The sequence below is a fragment of the Macaca nemestrina genome, chromosome 1, assembly GCF_043159975.1.
Source record: "Macaca nemestrina isolate mMacNem1 chromosome 1, mMacNem.hap1, whole genome shotgun sequence".
Lineage (NCBI taxonomy): Eukaryota > Metazoa > Chordata > Mammalia > Primates > Cercopithecidae > Macaca > Macaca nemestrina.
The window spans coordinates 25,861,505-25,878,466 of NC_092125.1; the positions used below are offsets into that span (position 1 = coordinate 25,861,505).

Consider the following 16,962-nt stretch of genomic DNA (forward strand, 5'->3'; position numbering starts at 1 on the left):
TATATAATCAGAGTGAATGAGACTGAGTCATGAACATTTTTTTTTTTTCTGGGAGCCTTTTCCTTGGTCTTGTTTATTGCATTAACTAAATTAAGAAAAATAATGCTGAAAGTGGATTTAAATTATGCTTATTGGCTGGGCCCAGTGGCTCAAGCCTATAATCCCAACACTTTGGGAGGCTGAGGTGGGTGGATCACCTGAGGTCAGGAGTTTGAGACCAGCCCGGCCAACATGGTGAAACCCTGTCTCTACTAAAAATACAAAAATTAGCCAGGCTTGGTGGTGGGTGCCTGTAATCCCAGCTACTTGGGAGGTGGAGGCAAGAGAATCCCTGGAACCCTGGAGAAGGAGATTTCAGTGAGCCGAGATCGTGCCACTGCACTCCAGCCTGGGCGACAGGAGGGAAAGTCAGTCTCAGGGAAAAAAAAAAAAAAAGCGTATTATAACAAACCAAACAATTCAGAGGTATGCATAGAAGAAATTAATAACCTGTCTTATTTGTAATAAAACTTTGCTGATAGTGTTCGGACAAACTCAACTCACCAAATATTTATTGGGTGCCTACTATACACCAGGTCCTCAACTAAACTTTGGAAAATGAAGGATGATGAGACAAAGACATGACCTCTTACTCAAGGAATTCACAGCTTAGTAGAAGTAGAGATACAAGTAAATAAATATGTAAAACTTAATATAGAATTATGTATAAGGACTGTGTTCTGTATAAGTAGAACAAAGTAGGGAGTAATTGATCTTAATCGGGAACATTAGTAAAGCCTGAGGAAGGTTTTAAAGCATGAATAAAAGTTTATTGTATGATTTTGTTTTATGTTTCCATAATATTTTTGCATTTTCTCAATTTGTGGAGGCCTTTCTATTTCCTTACCACCTCTAATAATTTCTTTCATTTTTTCCCCCTTCTTTCTTTGGTTCATTCTTTTGTCTTAATTTTTTTTGTACTTCCTGTTTTCCCTTATTTTTGTATCCTGTTTTCTTTTTATCATATCTCTTTTCTTATTTTTGACAGTTTACCACCTGCCCTACCTATTATTGGGCTTCTTTGTTGAATTCTTTCTTTTATTTTCTTCTGGGCCTCATAGCTTGTGCCTAAAAATATACTCCAGATCTGACTACTGCTTACCACCACCCTGCTACATTACCACCCTGAATCCGAGCTGTCAGCATCTCTGGCAAGACCTGTCCCCCTTTATACTTGATTTTGCTAGCTTTCTAACCAGTCTGCCTGCTTTCACTTCCTACAGCCCTATAGCTATACAGCATTCAAAGTGATCCTTAGAAACATAAGTTAAATCATGCCACTTTTCTCGTCAACATTCTAAGTGGCTCCCTATCTGACTTAAAGCAAAACTGAAGTCCTTATGGTGGCTTCAAGATCTTATACTATGTGGTCCTAATTATTACTTCTACTGTTCTCTTCTTTGCTCTAACCACATCTGCTTGCTTAGTAACTCAGGCCAAGCATGACTCTATTTTAGGATTTTGCAGTTAGTCTGCCTGAAATGCTCTTCCCTGGATACCTGGATTTTTGATTCCCTTGTATTTCAGGTCTTTGCTTACATAACCTTCTTGGTGAAACTCTACTTCACTATCCTATTTAAAAATCACAGACTTGGCCGGGCGCCGTGGCTCAAGCCTGTAATCCCAGCACTTTGGGAGGCCGAGGTGGGCGGATCACAAGGTCAGGAGATCGAGACCACAGTGAAACCCCGTCTCTACTAAAAATACAAAAAATTAGCCGGGCGCGGTGGCGGGCGCCTGTAGTCCCAGCTACTCAGGAGGCTGAGGCAGGAGAATGGCGTGAACCCAGGAGGCGGAGCTTGCAGTGAGCCGAGATCGCGCCACTGCACTCCAGCCTGGGCAACAGCGTGAGACTCCGTCTCAAAAAAAAAAAAAAAAAAAAAAAAAAAATCACAGACTTTAACTGATACTACCTTTCCCCTTTTCTACTTTATTTCTCTCCATAACAATAACTTCCTATGTATATTTTGCTTTTTTATTTCATGTGGTGTTTGTTCCATCGGGCTGTAAATTCTGTGACATTGGGGATTTTTTTTGTGTGTTTTGTCCATTGTTCTTTTCCAATACCTGTAATAGTACCTGACATATAAAAGGTGCTCAAAAAAATATTTGGTGAATGAAATGCCATTTTCAGTATTCTTGACTAGGTTATTTCACATACTTAGAAAGTCAAACTTGGGATTGTTTTTAATTTGAAGGTTTTATTCTAGAAATAATTGCTGAAGTTGTAAAACCAGTTCTTTGCCTATGTAATATAAACATTCCTCTATCTTGAAACCATGAAGCAAGATTCTATTATATTGTTTTAAGAATAGTTCATATAAAGGATGAAGCGCTGTCCTTTTGGGAATGATTAGTTGTTTGAAAATTTGTACAGCTCTCACATTAAGCTTCCTTTGTTCTGGTTATTCCCTGTCACACACTTATGTCTTCATGTGTAGATTTTACTATTATCAGTTGCCTTTAGCCATACTTACACATAATATGGAATTTATGGGGATTTTTTTCCTGTCTCCTTTGCTGAGGATGCAAAGATTTTTTTCTATTCATGTTAGTAGGTATGGTTTCCAGGAGAAATCAGAAAATTCACAGTTAAGTGTCAGCAAGTTTTTATCAAAACCTGCTTTATTTTCAGAGAAAAAAAAATCAATGAATGCTGTTTTTAAAAATAAATAAAAATAAAAGGAGGGACCCACAGAATGGGAGGAAATGTTTTCCAGATTGTGTGTCAGGTTACAGTTTAGTATCCAGAATGTATAAGGAGCACTTACAGTGCAACAATAAAAAGACAAATATCCAAATTTAAAAATAGGTAAAGGATTTGAATATATAATACTTTTTTTTTTCCCCAGAGAAGACATATAATAGAAATGGCAATAAGTACATAAGGAGATACTCAACATTATTAGTCCTCAGGGAAACGCAAATCACAACCACAGTGAGGTATCACTTCATACCCAGTAGGATGACTAAAATAAAAAGGACAGACAATAACAAGTGTTGACAAACATGTGGAGAAACTGGAACCCTCAAAAATTATACTTATTATATGACCCATACTTCCCCTCCTAGATATACAGGCTTCTCTTGGAGATATTGCAGGTTCGGTTCTAGACCATTGCAATAAAGAAAATATTGCAGTAAAGCAAGTCACACAGATCTTTTGGTTTCCCAGTGCATGTAAAAGTTATGTTTATACTGTACCATCGTCTGTTAAGTGTGCAATAACATTGTGTCTTAAAAATCAATGTGTATACCTTAATTTAAAAATACTTCATTGCTAAAAAGTGCTAATAATCATCTGAGCCTCAGTAAGTTGTATTATTTTTGCTGGTGGAGGTGCTTACCTTGATGTTGATCACTGCTGACTGATCAGAGTGGTGGTTGCTGAAGGTTGGGGCTGTGACAGTTTCTTGAAATAAGACATCAGTGAAGTTTGCTGCATCGATAGACTTTTCCTTTCTTTAAAGATGTATTTGTAGCTTGTAATGCTGTTTGATAGCTTCTTACCCACAATAGAACTTTTCTGCAGATTGGAGTCAATCGTTTCAAACCCTGCTGCTTTATCAACTAAGTTTATGTAGTACTCTATAATAGATCCTTTGTTGTCATTTCAACGATGTTCACAGCATCTTCACTAGGAGTTGCTTCTTACGGATAAGCAAAGAAAGTGGTTTGAGCCTCAGGAAACCACTTTCTTTGCTCATCTGTAAGGAGCAACTCCTTATCTGTTCAAGTTTTATCATGAGATTGCAACAATTCAGTCACACCTTTAGTCTGTACTTCTAATTCTAGTTCTTTTGTTGTTCTCACCTCATCTGCAGTGACTTCCTCTACTGAAGTCTTCTACCCCTCAAAGTGATCCATTAGGGTTGGAATTAACTTCTTCCAGACCCCTGTTAATATTGTCATTTTGACCTCCCATGAATCACAGATGTTCTTAATAAGGCATCTAGAATGGTGAATCCTTTCTAGGTTTTCAGTTGACTTTTCACAGATCCATGAGAGGAATCACTATCTATGGCAGCTATAACCTTACAAAATGTGTTTCTTAAATAAGACCTGAAAGTTGAAATTACTCTTTGATCCATGGGATGCAATGAAAATGTTAATCTCCTTGTATATCTCCATCAGAGCCCTTGGATGACCAGGTGCGCATTGTCAGTGCCCAGTAGCATTTTGAAAGGAATCTTTCTTTCTGAGCAGCAGGTCTCAATAGTGGGCTTCAGATAGTCAGTAAAACATGCTGTAAAGAAATGTGCCCTTACCCAGGCTTTGTTATTCCATTTATAGAGCAGATTCAATTAAACATAATTCTTAAGGGCCTTAGAATTTTCAGAATGGTAAATGAGCATTGGCTTCTGCTTAATGTCACCACTGCATAAGCACCTAACAAGAGAACCAGCATGTCCTTTGAAGTTTGAAGCCAGGCATCAACATTTCCTCTCTAGCTGTAAAAGTCCTAAATGGCCTCTGCTTCTGATAGAAGGCTGTTTCATCTGCATTGGAAATCTGTTGTTTAGTGTAGCCACTTTGATCAATTATCTTAACTAGATCTTCTGGATAACTTGCTGCAGCTTCCACATCAGGACTTGCTGTTTTACCTTGTACTTTTATGTTATAGAGAGACAGCTTCTTTCCTGAAACTGCATGAACCAACCCCTCTTAGCTTCAGACTTTTATTCTGCAGCTCCCTCACCTCTCTCAGTTTTCATAGCATTAAAGAGATTTAGGACCTTGCTCTGGGTTAGGCTTTAGCTTAAGGGAATGTGATGACTGGTTTGATCTTCTTTCTAGACCACTCAGACTATTTCCATATCAGCAATAAGGCTGTTTCATTTTCTTATCGTTCATACGTCCACTGGAGTATCACTTCTAAAGGTTCCTTCCAGAACTTTTCCTTTGCTTTTACAACTTTGCCGTTTGGTGCAAGAGGCCTAGCTTTTGGCCTGTCTTGGCTTTCAACATGCTTTCCTCACTTAGCTTAATCGTTTCTAGCTTTTGATTTAAAGTGAAAGGCATATGACTCTTCCTTTCATTTGAACACTTAGAGGCGATTGTAGGGTTATTAAATGGCCTAATTTCAATATTATTGTTGTGTCTCAGGGAATTGGAAGACTCAAGGAGAGGGAGAGAGATGGGGAAACAGCTGGTCAGTGAAGCAGTCAGAATACACATAACATTTGTCAGTTAAATTCAGAGTCTTATATGGATGTGGTTTATGGCCCCCCAAAGCAATTATAATAGTAAGATCAAAGATCTCTGATCATGGATCACCATAATAGGTAGGATAATAATGAAAAAGTTTGAAATATGAGAATTACTGAAATGTGACACAGACATAAAATGGGCACATGCTGTTGGAAAAATAGCACCAATAGTCTTATTCAATGCAGGGTTGCCACTAAATTTGTAAAGAAACCACAGTATCTGTGAAATTCAGTAAAGGAAAGTGCAATAACATGAGGTACTATGTTTCAGTTCTTTTGGGTAGTTCTCCTGTATACCCAAGAGAATTGAAACATGTTCCTACAGAAACTCGTACATATGCTCAGTTCAGCATTATTTATAATAGCCAGTAAGTGGAATAAGTTTATTCATCAACCAGTTGACGAATGGATGAACAGAATAGGGTATCTTGCTAAAATGGGGTATTATTTGCCATGAAAAATGAAGTACTGATACCTACTACACTATGAATAAACCTTGAAAACATAATGCTAAGTGAAAGAAACCAAACACAAAAGGCCATGTATTGTATGACTTATTTATATGAAATGTTTAGAAAAGGCGTATCCACAGAGACAGGAAGTAGATTAGTGGTTGCCAGGATCTGAGCAGGGGATGAGTGGGGAGTGGCTGATGATGGTTTGTTTCTGGGATGATGAAAACTGTCTGGAATTATATAATGATGATGGTTGTACCGCTTTATGAATATACACCACTGAATTGTATAATTTAAAATTAAGTATATTATGGTATGTTAATTATATTTCAATACAAAAATATTTAAAATGGATCAGATGTGGTGGCTCATGCCTATAATCCTAACACTTTGGGAGGCTGAAGTGGGAGGATTGCTTGAGGCCAGGAGTTCAAGACCAACCTGGGCAACTTGGCTAGACTCCATCTCTAAAAAATTTTTTAAAAACTTAGCTGGTTGTGGTGGCACATGCACCAACTACTCAGGAAGCTGTGGCTGGAGATCATATTAGCTCTGGAGTTGGGGGTTACAGTGAGCTAGGATGCGACCACTGCAATCCAGCCTGGACAAGAGTGTGAGACCCTGCCTGGAAAAAAAAAAAAAAAAAAGTTAAAAATGTAAACATTAAAGGGAGCAGTCAAGAGTGATAGGTGACATAAACATGTCAAGTAAGCTCTGAAAGATGCTGTTTGAGTTGGCAATTGATTATTGATCATATTATTGAGCATTTTTATAATTGATCAATGAACTTGGCAATTGGTCATTCACTGCTGACTGGTGAGAATGAAGTTAGTGGAAAGATAGGATATCAATGGAAAGATTGACTACAGTGGATTGAAGGAGAAGTGGCAGATTGAATATAGAATTTTCTCAAGAAGCTTGAGTAAAGTGATAGCAAGAGAAAGGACTGTAGCTGTAAAACTGAGGTTTTATGAAGTTGAAATATTGTTTTTTTTCCCTTAAAAATGATAAGAACCTTTAGCATGTTGTGACAAAGAACCGAGAAAGAAAATGAATGTAGGCAAGAAAAGAGAGAATAATGGGTCAAGCAGGATACTCAAGGAGTTGAAGGAATGAAATAAAAAGCACAGATGGAAAAATTAGGCTTAAATAGAATAAATGATACACCTTTCAAGAAAGGCTGGAAGGAGTTACAAAGTTGTAGATGTAGGTTTAATTTGTAGAATTCAGCTGAAGAAAATGATGTCATTTTTATTTTCTCTGAAGTAGGAGGAAAAATTGTTAGAGGGCAAGAATGAGGGCAGCAGGATGGAATAGATAGCCTGAGGCAAGTCATAAAGGGTTGGAATAGATTCTGTTTGGGAATCGAAGAGTAAATTGTCAATAATAAGTAAAAATAATGAGGACTCCCCTTGTTAATTAGGTATGTGGGTAATTTACCTAGACTATATTTATCATCACAGTTGAAAACTAAGGCTCAAGATGGTTAAAAATGTCTTCCTTTTGTCAGCTGGAAGGTGATACGGGTGGGATTAGAAATCACATATACATGATTTGAAAGTTGCATTCAGACTCTTTAGGTTGAAGACATTAGATATAGGCTGTCAACATCAATGGATATTTACCCTCAGAATGAGTGCTTCAAAAGACTGATGTGACTTATACCAGTGTCTTTCATATTTTCATGTAGATCTAATTTGCATACTCAAGAAGTCGGGAGATGGAAATAGACATAAAGTATGTTTTAAGAGTACAGTAGATGAGTTTTAGACTTACATAGAATTTACCTGTTCTTATTTTTTAGTTGCGACAACCACCAGTTAAGCGTTTGAGACTTCGTGGTGATTGGTCAGATACTGGACCCAGAGCAAGGCCGGAGAGTGAACGAGAACGAGATGGTAACTATGCTTTGGTCAGCTTTTCCTTGTATATGGTATTTTAAAATTAATATTTTAACTTCCGGTTTCTTCACTATTATAAATGATTCTGTAATGAACATTCTTGTACATAAAAGTATACTTATGCAAATATATCTTAGGATAAATTCTTAGAAGTGGAATGGCTGAGTCACTGGATAAGTACCTTTTAATTTTGATAGTTGTTATCAGATTACTCTGCAAAAAAGATGTGCTAATTTACATTCCCACTGAAAGTATAAGAATGCCCATTGTCCCATACTACATTGAGTGTTGTCAGACTTCTCAATTTTTGCCTTTCTATTAGATATTAAGAGAAATGAAAACTCAGCCTAAGAGTTTTATATTAGCACATAAAATATTTTTTCTTTCTATCAAGTGCCTTTGATAAGCATAAGAAACTACCCTGGGAGCTTTAAGATAGCACTCTTGAAAATATGATTAATCTATGAATTGTAATTCTGTATAATTATGTTTTATTAAATTGGTCTGTAACCAAAATCTTACTATAATGACCTCTGAAACATTTTTTGTGATCAAAAGCATATTCCCCAACATATGAGCTACATTATATAAAGGCAGTAGAGTGTAAAAGAAACTCCAATTTCACAGAAAATGTGAGGAGAACTGATTTTCATTTTAAATTATGAGACTATAGAATAGAGTTGTCACATTTTGAATTTGACATTACACTTTTAATTTGAAAATGCCCTTGGAAAAACTTGTTTACTTGCAGGAGGGAAAGGAGTGAGGGAGGAGACAAAATACTTTGTGGTTCCAGTTAATTTCAAATATCTGGAATTTTCTTACAGTAAATGATGATGAAAATGACTTTAAGGAAACTTCATGTAAAAACATAAGGCTATTTTGTGTCTGTACTTCATTATAATGCTTTAGGGGGAGGGAAAACCTTTCTTTTAATTTATTAAACTTAGAATTCATGAGCCCTTCTTGGCTGGGTACTCTTAGAACTAAAAATTTAGGTTGAGGTAGGAGGTGGGAGGTTTAGAGGTACCTAAGAATAAGCAAAGACAAGTGAGAGGTGAACTCTGTTCTCGAGAAACTTTACCATACACATGGAGAGTCACTCATAAAACAATTACTATAAAATGTGATGAAAGCTCTAATAGATTTATATATATTCGTACAATTTATTTAGGAAATTTGATTTTTTAAAAAATGCTTTCATTTTAAAGCCCTTCAAATCTAGGTTTTTGTATTAATGAAAGATTCTGACTTATTACTAAACTCACTGATAAGACCTATATTGTAATAGGAGAGCAGAGTCCCAATGTGTCATTGATGCAGAGAATGTCTGATATGTTATCAAGATGGTTCGAAGAAGCAAGTGAGGTTGCACAAAGCAATAGAGGACGAGGAAGATCTCGACCCAGAGGTAATTTTTCATATTAATTAAAGTCATCAGAAAGCTGGCAAAAACTACTTATTGAAGCCAGTTTTTATTTATATCATGTAAATTATACTATGTTTTACGTCTGTAATAATCACAAGGTTCTTATTGTATGGTGTGAAGTAGTAGAGAATAAAAGGTATTGGACATAAATTGTCCCTTCTGGTGCCATTAGACCTAGTGCATATCTTTTACTTTTCTCAAAGTAAAGTAAAAGAATCTGAGAGTCCCCATTTTAAGTGTTTTTTTAATGCGCTCTGAGAATGGAAATATGTAAAATTCTATGTATAAACAAGTTTTATGTAATTGGAAAGATTGCTTTAACAGGAATATGTTGTAGATAAATTTTTACCCCTCTTGACTGGCCTATTTTGTCTAATGGACCAAATCACCAGTGGTTATTATCACTGAAATTATATATTTGTGTGTGTAAATATAAATGTGTTTTCTGAATGTATCTGTTTAGAGTTGTTTGTTTTGGAAAATATTTAAAATTTGAATTTGTATTAATCGGTGTTTTGAAGGTGGAACAAGTCAATCAGATATTTCAACTCTTCCTACGGTCCCATCAAGTCCTGATTTGGAAGGTAGTGAAACTGCAATGGAAGTAGATACACCACCTGAACAATTTCTTCAGCCTTCTACATCCTCTACAATGTCAGCTCAGGCTCATTCAACATCATCTCCCACAGAAAGCCCTCATTCTACTCCTTTGCTATCTTCTCCAGACAGTGAACAAAGGCAGTCTGTTGAGGCATCTGGACACCACACACATCATCAGTCTGGTGAGGATATTCCTCTCTAAGTATGCTGTGGTTCATCTCATGATTTTTGATAATGAAAACTTCTTAACTGGCTATTTTGAAAGATACTAAATCACATCAACTTCTTGTTGGAATAAATGATCAAAATGAGATGTAATATATGGTTATGTAACTTAAACACAAAAATTATGTCTTACTTGCATGAGTTTTAACAAATAGCAGGAATCTTCAATTTATATGAAACAATTATTTTAAAAGTACAGGTACCAAAAGATAGTGTTTTGACATAGTTTAATGTGCCTGACTTAAATATTATTTTATAGATTATTAGAGACGAAAATCTCTTCTAGATTTATTTGGTTTTATGTCTATATTAAAGTGATTATGAAAATATCAGTATTAGTTTCATTTTGCCTGTATTCTTGATTATTTTCCCTCAAATAATGCAGTACTTTTAATATACTCTCTATAGTGGATTTGATATGGTATTTTGTCAACAACATATAATTTAGCAAAAAATTTATTTCTCCAGTATTTACATGAAAAAGAATTATTTTACCAAATGCTTATCTTCTTGATACTTGATGCTAGTGTAAAAAACCTCTACATTCTGTTAAAATGCTGTTTTCTTCCCAGTATTATAAATCCTCATGGTCAACTTTTTTCCCCTAACTATAGAATGTGCTAGTATTTATAATAGTAATTTTCAACAGATGTATCTACAGTTTACTCGGCACTTTAAACTATATACATGTAATTATAAAAACCAATAAGATATTTATTCATAGTTTTCTTTGGTTCTTCTAAGGAAGAATTTTACTCAATATAGAGCCAGAATTATTAGCAACTAGAAATATGAGCTGGCAGGCCTAAGCTGAAACCTATAAAAAAATTTCTAACAGCTTAGCTGCCAAGCTGTCACTTTATTCTTACATCTCTGGAAACTAATGCCAGATTACCAAATATGGGATGTTTTAATTTAAGCACTCTTTTATCGGTATATACCACGTTTAGTAATTCATTTTCAGTTTCTGTGGGAATAAAAGCCAGAGTCAATTACATAACTGTTAACACTGTATATATTTTATCCATAATAATAAGCTAAAGCTGAGCTGCAGAATCAAGGTTTTCACACTCAGTCGACATAGCATTTTAATTTATGGAAAAATAAAATATTTTGGAAGATTTGGGAGTTAAGGGCAGAAGTAGTTAAAAGTTTGTGTTTCAAAGCAGGTAAAATTGGGAAAAGCAAGAATTTTTAAAGTGATAGCATTTTTGGAAATATTCTTGAACATTTTGATCAATTATAAGTTTTTAGGAAAACTTATCAAGAAGACTCAAGCTTACATTTAGCTTCCACTGAATCTCAACTAATTCTAGTTGTTTCTTAAACATATTTATGAGTAAAGTATTTGGAACTTTTTTTTTTTTTTTTTGGTTTGAGACAAGAGTCTTGCTTTGTCCCCCAGGCTGGAGTGCCATGGCGCGATCTCTGCCCACTGTAAGCTCCACCTCCCAGGTTCATGCCATTCTCCTGTCTCAGCCCCCTGAGTAGCTGGGACTACAGGTGCCCGCCACCACGCCTGGCTAATTTTTTTTGTATTTTTAGTAGGGACGGGGTTTCACCATCTTAGCCAGGATGGTCTCGATCTCCTGACCTTGTGATCCACCCGCCTCGGCCTCCCAAAGTGCTGGGATTACAGGCGTGAGCCACAGCGCCCAACCTGGAACTTTATTTTTTAAAGCTATTTAATGTATTTTAATACTGCATTTCAAATTGCTAAATTCCTTTCAATATTTAATGTAAGTATTAAATGTGACAGTCATTTGAATTATTGAAGAAAAAGTATTTTTGGTGATCATGTGATGATTGTTGAAACACTACTCAGTACTTTTACTCATAAATTATTTATAGTGGCCGGGCGCGGTGGCTCAAGCCTGTAATCCCAGCACTTTGGGAGGCCGAGACGGGCGGATCACGAGGTCAGGAGATCGAGACCATCCTGGCTGACACTGTGAAACCCCGTCTCTACTAAAAACTACAAAAAAACTAGCCGGGCGAGGTGGCGGGCGCCTGTAGTCCCAGCTACTCGGGAGGCTGAGGCAGGAGAATGGCGTGAACCCGGGAGGCGGAGCTTGCAGTGAGCTGAGATCCGGCCACTGCACTCCAGCCTGGGTGGCAGAGCGAGATTCCGTCTCAAAAAAAAAAAAAAAAAAAAAATTATTTATAGAAAGTAAGGAAATATTTTTAACTGGGAGATTATTGAGAGAATTTTGGTTGACTATGCTATAGATAATTAGAATATTTCCATGTTATCAAGACAGTATCACTATTGAGAAAAATGATTTGGTGTTAGATGTAACATCTAAAGGTTTTGTCTGTAATTGTTCTGATAACAGCTTTTTCTTTATTATGGAGTTCAACATTTCAGCAGTAAGGACTTTGTTTCTGTTTTTGTTTTTTCTCCAGTCTCTTTTGCATTTGCCATGACCTAAGTCCAAATGTGTTTGTGAATATTGGGAACTGTCCATTGGGTGAATGTAGTAGATGGGAATGTCAGCTTAGGACCATGATTTCTATTATTTCCCTGCATAGAGATAGAGAAAATGATAAAGTATACTTCTATCTATACTCGCCTTGCTGTGGATACCTTTTTATGTAAATGTTTATCCCTTTGCTTTACATGTCCTCCATCATTTTTACTGATATCAAAGAAAGGGACAATGGGAATATGAAAATTTGCTGTGCTCCATCTCTAGTTGAACCTAATTGTCTGCCTTCTCTTAGTCTACAGTGGAATCACTGAATGATAATGAAGAAAGTTATGACCACAAATTTCAATGGGTGCTCAACACTACATCAGAGCAGTCTCACACTGTTGCTCTCCAGCTGTACAAAATGACTACGCCTTCATGTCTCTCAAACTTTAACACTCCCCTTCATCCTTGCCCCACTTCCAGAGTCTAACCTTTCATTCACAGTGAAAAGAAAAGTACTCATTTTCCTACTATCAATAATTTCCAAGCTTTCCAACATCTGTACTTACATTGTGATAGAAGCAGAAACACATTTTGGAAGAAATCAAAAGCTAGTCAATGTAGTTGCCATCCCTTTCCAGCTTCTCAAAGACTTTGCCTCTTCTCTTGCATTATCATTGCCTTTTTTTTTTTTTTTTTTTGCCAGATTGGTTTTTTTGGCCTTAACATGCTCTTATCTCTTTTCTTTAAAAATTTTCTCTTAATTATCTCACATTCCCCTTCAGCTATTGCCTTATTTGTCTGCTGCTTTCATAATGAGAATCCTCAGAAGAGTTGTTGATAGATGCTATCTCCATTTTCTTGCCATCCTTCTTATTAACCTTATTATCATCTTATTATCCTTATTATCCACCCCCAATCTGCTTTTCAACCCATTTCCTCTGAAACTTTTAATCAAAGTCACCAGCGACATTTACCAGTTTAGAGGATATTTCTCTGTTAGTACCTTACTAGATTTTTCGACCCGGTTGCATTTAACATAGGCTGTCACTCCTTCTTGAAACACTTTCCTTTCTTGGCATCTATGATATCATATTTGCCTATTTACTCTTACTAATTCTGGTGGGTTTTCAGTAACTATTGTTCGTGTTTCTTGTTCTATCTCCTTCTGAATATTATAATCGAACCCCTTAGTTCTGGCTCTCTTCTCTTCTCTTCATATGCTCTTTCTCTGGGGGATTGTGTCAGTTCCCCATAGCTTTTAATATTTCCCGTAAATTGATGACTCACAAATATATATCAGCAGTCTGATCTTCTACCTCGAGTTCCAGACCCTTGTGTTTGACTGCTATTTTGACAGTATTTTTTTGTTACTGTTGTACATCTTTTTTTTTTTTTTTTTTTTTTTTTTAAAGACAGAGCCTTACTCTGTCGCCCAGGCTGGAGTGCAGTGGCATGATCTCAGGTCACTGCAGCCTCCGCCTCCTGGGTTAAAGCAGTTCTCCTGCCTCAGCCTCCCAAGTAGCTGGGATTACAGGTTCCTGCCACCACACCCAGCAAATTTTTGTATTTTTAGTAGAGACGGGGTTTCCCCATGTTAGTCAGGCTGGTCTTGAACTCCTAACCTCAAGCAATCCTCCCACCTCGGCCTCCCAAAATACTGGGATTACAGGCATGAGCCACTGCACCTGGCCTATTGTTGTACATCGTAAATTTACATGTTCAAACTAAAACTTAATGCAGCCTCCTACCCTTCCTGTTCCCTAATTGGCTCCCTCTTGGTCCATTTGCTTTTTTGAATAACCTGTGAGTTATTCTTGATTCCTTCCTTTCCCTCAAGTCCCATGCCAGTTCATCAGCAAGTTCTGTTGCTCCTGTATCTAAACTATATCCTATGTCTTTTCATCTCACCATCATTTCTTGTCTCCTAATTGATCTCCCTGTACCTACTGTTGTTCCGTTATAATGTATTTTCCATGCAGGAGCCAGAATGAGTATTTTAAAATGTTAAATCAGATTATGTAACTTTGCTGTTTAAATCCCTTCAGAGGCTCCTAATTGCATTTAGAAATACAACTACAAAACAAAAAAAAAAAATCAAACTCCTTACTTTGGACCTGTAAGAACTTATATGACCTGCCCTTCCCTATCTCTCTAGCCTCATCTCATTCCATTTTCTCAGTACCTGATGACTGTTACACTCTAGATGTACTACTGGTTTCTTTCGGGTTACCAAAGAATTTCGGTGCCAAATTCTTTCTTACTTTTCTTTCCCTTCCCTTCCCTTCCTTCCCCCTCCCTCTCCACCTCCCCTCCCTCTTCTCCCTCCTCTTCCCTCCCCCAGCCCTCCCCTCCCTCCCTTCCTCCCACTTGCTTGCTTTCTCTCTCTTTCTTTCTCTCTCTCTTTTCTTCCTTCCCTTCCCTCCCCCTCCCTCTCCCCCCTCCCCTTCCCTTTCTCCTTTCCTGTCTTTCCCATCTTTCTTTCTTTCTTATCTTTTCTTTCCTTCTTACACTTTGTTCTTAGTGTTATTCTCTGTATACTTGGGAAGCCCTTGTCCTGGCTTATCACTTGGCCAACTTCCTTTTCCTTGGGTCTCAACTCAAATGTCGTGTAAGACAGATCTTTCATAACTACCCTAGGTAAAGTCCTCTTTCCTTTTTCTTCTTGCTGAAATTTTATTCTCTTTTATATAACCCTGTTATTTTCTGAAAAGCACTTATAAAAATTTATAATTTTTTTCACTTTTGATTGTTTATAACATTTCTTTTACTATAATAAGCTCTCATGAAGGCAGGATATTGTCTATCTTCTTGTCTCTGAGTAAGCATCTTTTTTCCCCAACAATATCCACCCTGTAAAGATACAATTAAAAGTATGATGAGACATTTTGTTGTCTTTAAGCTGATACAGACTAGATAGGATATATTTACCTTTATTTTAGTCTTTAGATTATACTTTTAGCCCTAGTCATTTACTCTGGTTGTTACCATTAAGTTTCCAAAATTTGGTAACACCTAGAAGAGAAATGCTGCGATTAGCTGTCTAACCATTTATCATTTTGGATCCATTGTTTGCCTTTGACTGTCTAGACCACATAGGACTGAGGAGATAATTTTTCTTAGGTTGTTCTGAAGACATTTTAAGGTAACTTACAGAAATACTTTAAAAAATTGTGTGATTTTATATATATATTTCTGTTTGTCCTTTTCACTCATAGGAGTGTGTGTATAATATATATATACACACACACACTCATATATATATATATATGGGTGAATATGGGTATGAAATAAGGGTATGAAAGTAATTAATTGAAGCTGTGAGTGAGTTGAATATACAAAATGAATGCCCTGAAGAATGGTAAATCTGGAGGGGTCACAGTGTTGGCTTTGGAGTTTTGTAGCTAAATTAGGAAGGTAAGTAGACTGAAATGGAATTTAAAATCAGTTGATAGATTTTTTTTTTTTTTTTGCTTTATCCTTTGTATTCTTGAATTTTATTTTAATTCATATGTCAGATCATTTGAAACCATGTTCTATATACCTCGCCCAGAATTTGAAGACATTTTGATTTTTGTATATCTTCTTTTCTTGAACATTTAACAAAAGACTGCTTTTTAAAATGTGATTATAAAATTGTATATTTAAAACTGAGAAAGATACGACCATGAGCTAAGTATAGGTTAAAATGAAACCTTCATAATTTATAAAAAATATTTCAAAATAACTATAAATATTTTCTTCTCTTCTCAGTAAGGCCTTTCAGATGTCTCTTTCAGTTATTTCTTTTTTTTTTTTTTTTTTTTTTTGAGACAGAGTCTTGCTCTGTCGCCCAGGCTGGAGTGCAGTGGCCAGCTCTCAGCTCACTGCAAGCTCCGTCTCCCGGGTTTACGCCATTCTCCTGCCTCAGCCTCCCACGTAGCCGGGACTACAGGTGCCCGCCACCTCGCCCAGCTAGTTTTTTTGTATTTTTTAGTAGAGACGGGGTTTCACCGTGTTAGCCAGGATGGTCTCGATCTTCTGACCTCGTGATCCGCCCGTCTCGGCCTCCCAAAGTGCTGGGATTACAGGCTTGAGCCACCGCGCCCGGCTCTTTCAGTTATTTCTTAAGTTAAGCCTGGAAATGTTGTCATTTAGTTCATGATTTGTAATTTATTCTCATGTTAAGAATCTTTTCATAATGAAAGACTATTAAATGAGGCATTTTTCCAAGTGTGTTATTTCATTTTTTTCTTTGGTTTCTTTTTAACCTATTTAAAGAATATGATTTAGAGAAGATGGTAACTTTGAATTGGATGGGGATATTAGTATATATAAAATTCACCTTTAGGGCTCATATTGAGATGTGAATCACTTAAAGCTTCCCTGCCCTGTGTTTTTAATTAAATAGACTACTCAGACCATCAGAATTTTTTTTTTTTTTTTTTTTTTTTTTTTGAGATGGAGTCTTGCTGTATCACCGGGCTGGAGTGCAGTGGTATGACCTTGGCTCACTGCAACCTCTGCCTCTCGGGTTCAGGCGATTCCCCTGCCTCAGCCTCCCGAGTAGCCAGGACTACACGCGCGTGCCACCATGCCTGGCTAACTTTTTTTGTATTTTAGTAGAGATGGAGTTTCACCATGTTGGCCAGGATGGTCTTGATCTCCTGATCTCGTGATCTGTCCGCCTCGGCCTCCCAAAGTGCTGGG

General features: G+C 36.7%; 1 protein-coding gene across 13 annotated transcripts in view; it reads left to right on the top strand.

The window, feature by feature from the left end:
- The window catches only part of LOC105492996 (DDB1 and CUL4 associated factor 6), a 142,210-nt gene that overhangs the window by 62,453 nt on the left and 62,795 nt on the right, over positions 1-16,962 (top strand). For all 13 annotated transcript variants that reach the window (XM_024796360.2, XM_024796362.2, XM_011760413.2 and 10 more), the window contains 3 exons: positions 7,509-7,602; positions 8,897-9,016; positions 9,556-9,816. In XM_024796360.2, coding sequence (XP_024652128.1) covers positions 7,509-7,602; positions 8,897-9,016; positions 9,556-9,816 — 475 coding nt within the window. The remainder of the gene's footprint in view (positions 1-7,508; positions 7,603-8,896; positions 9,017-9,555; positions 9,817-16,962) is intronic.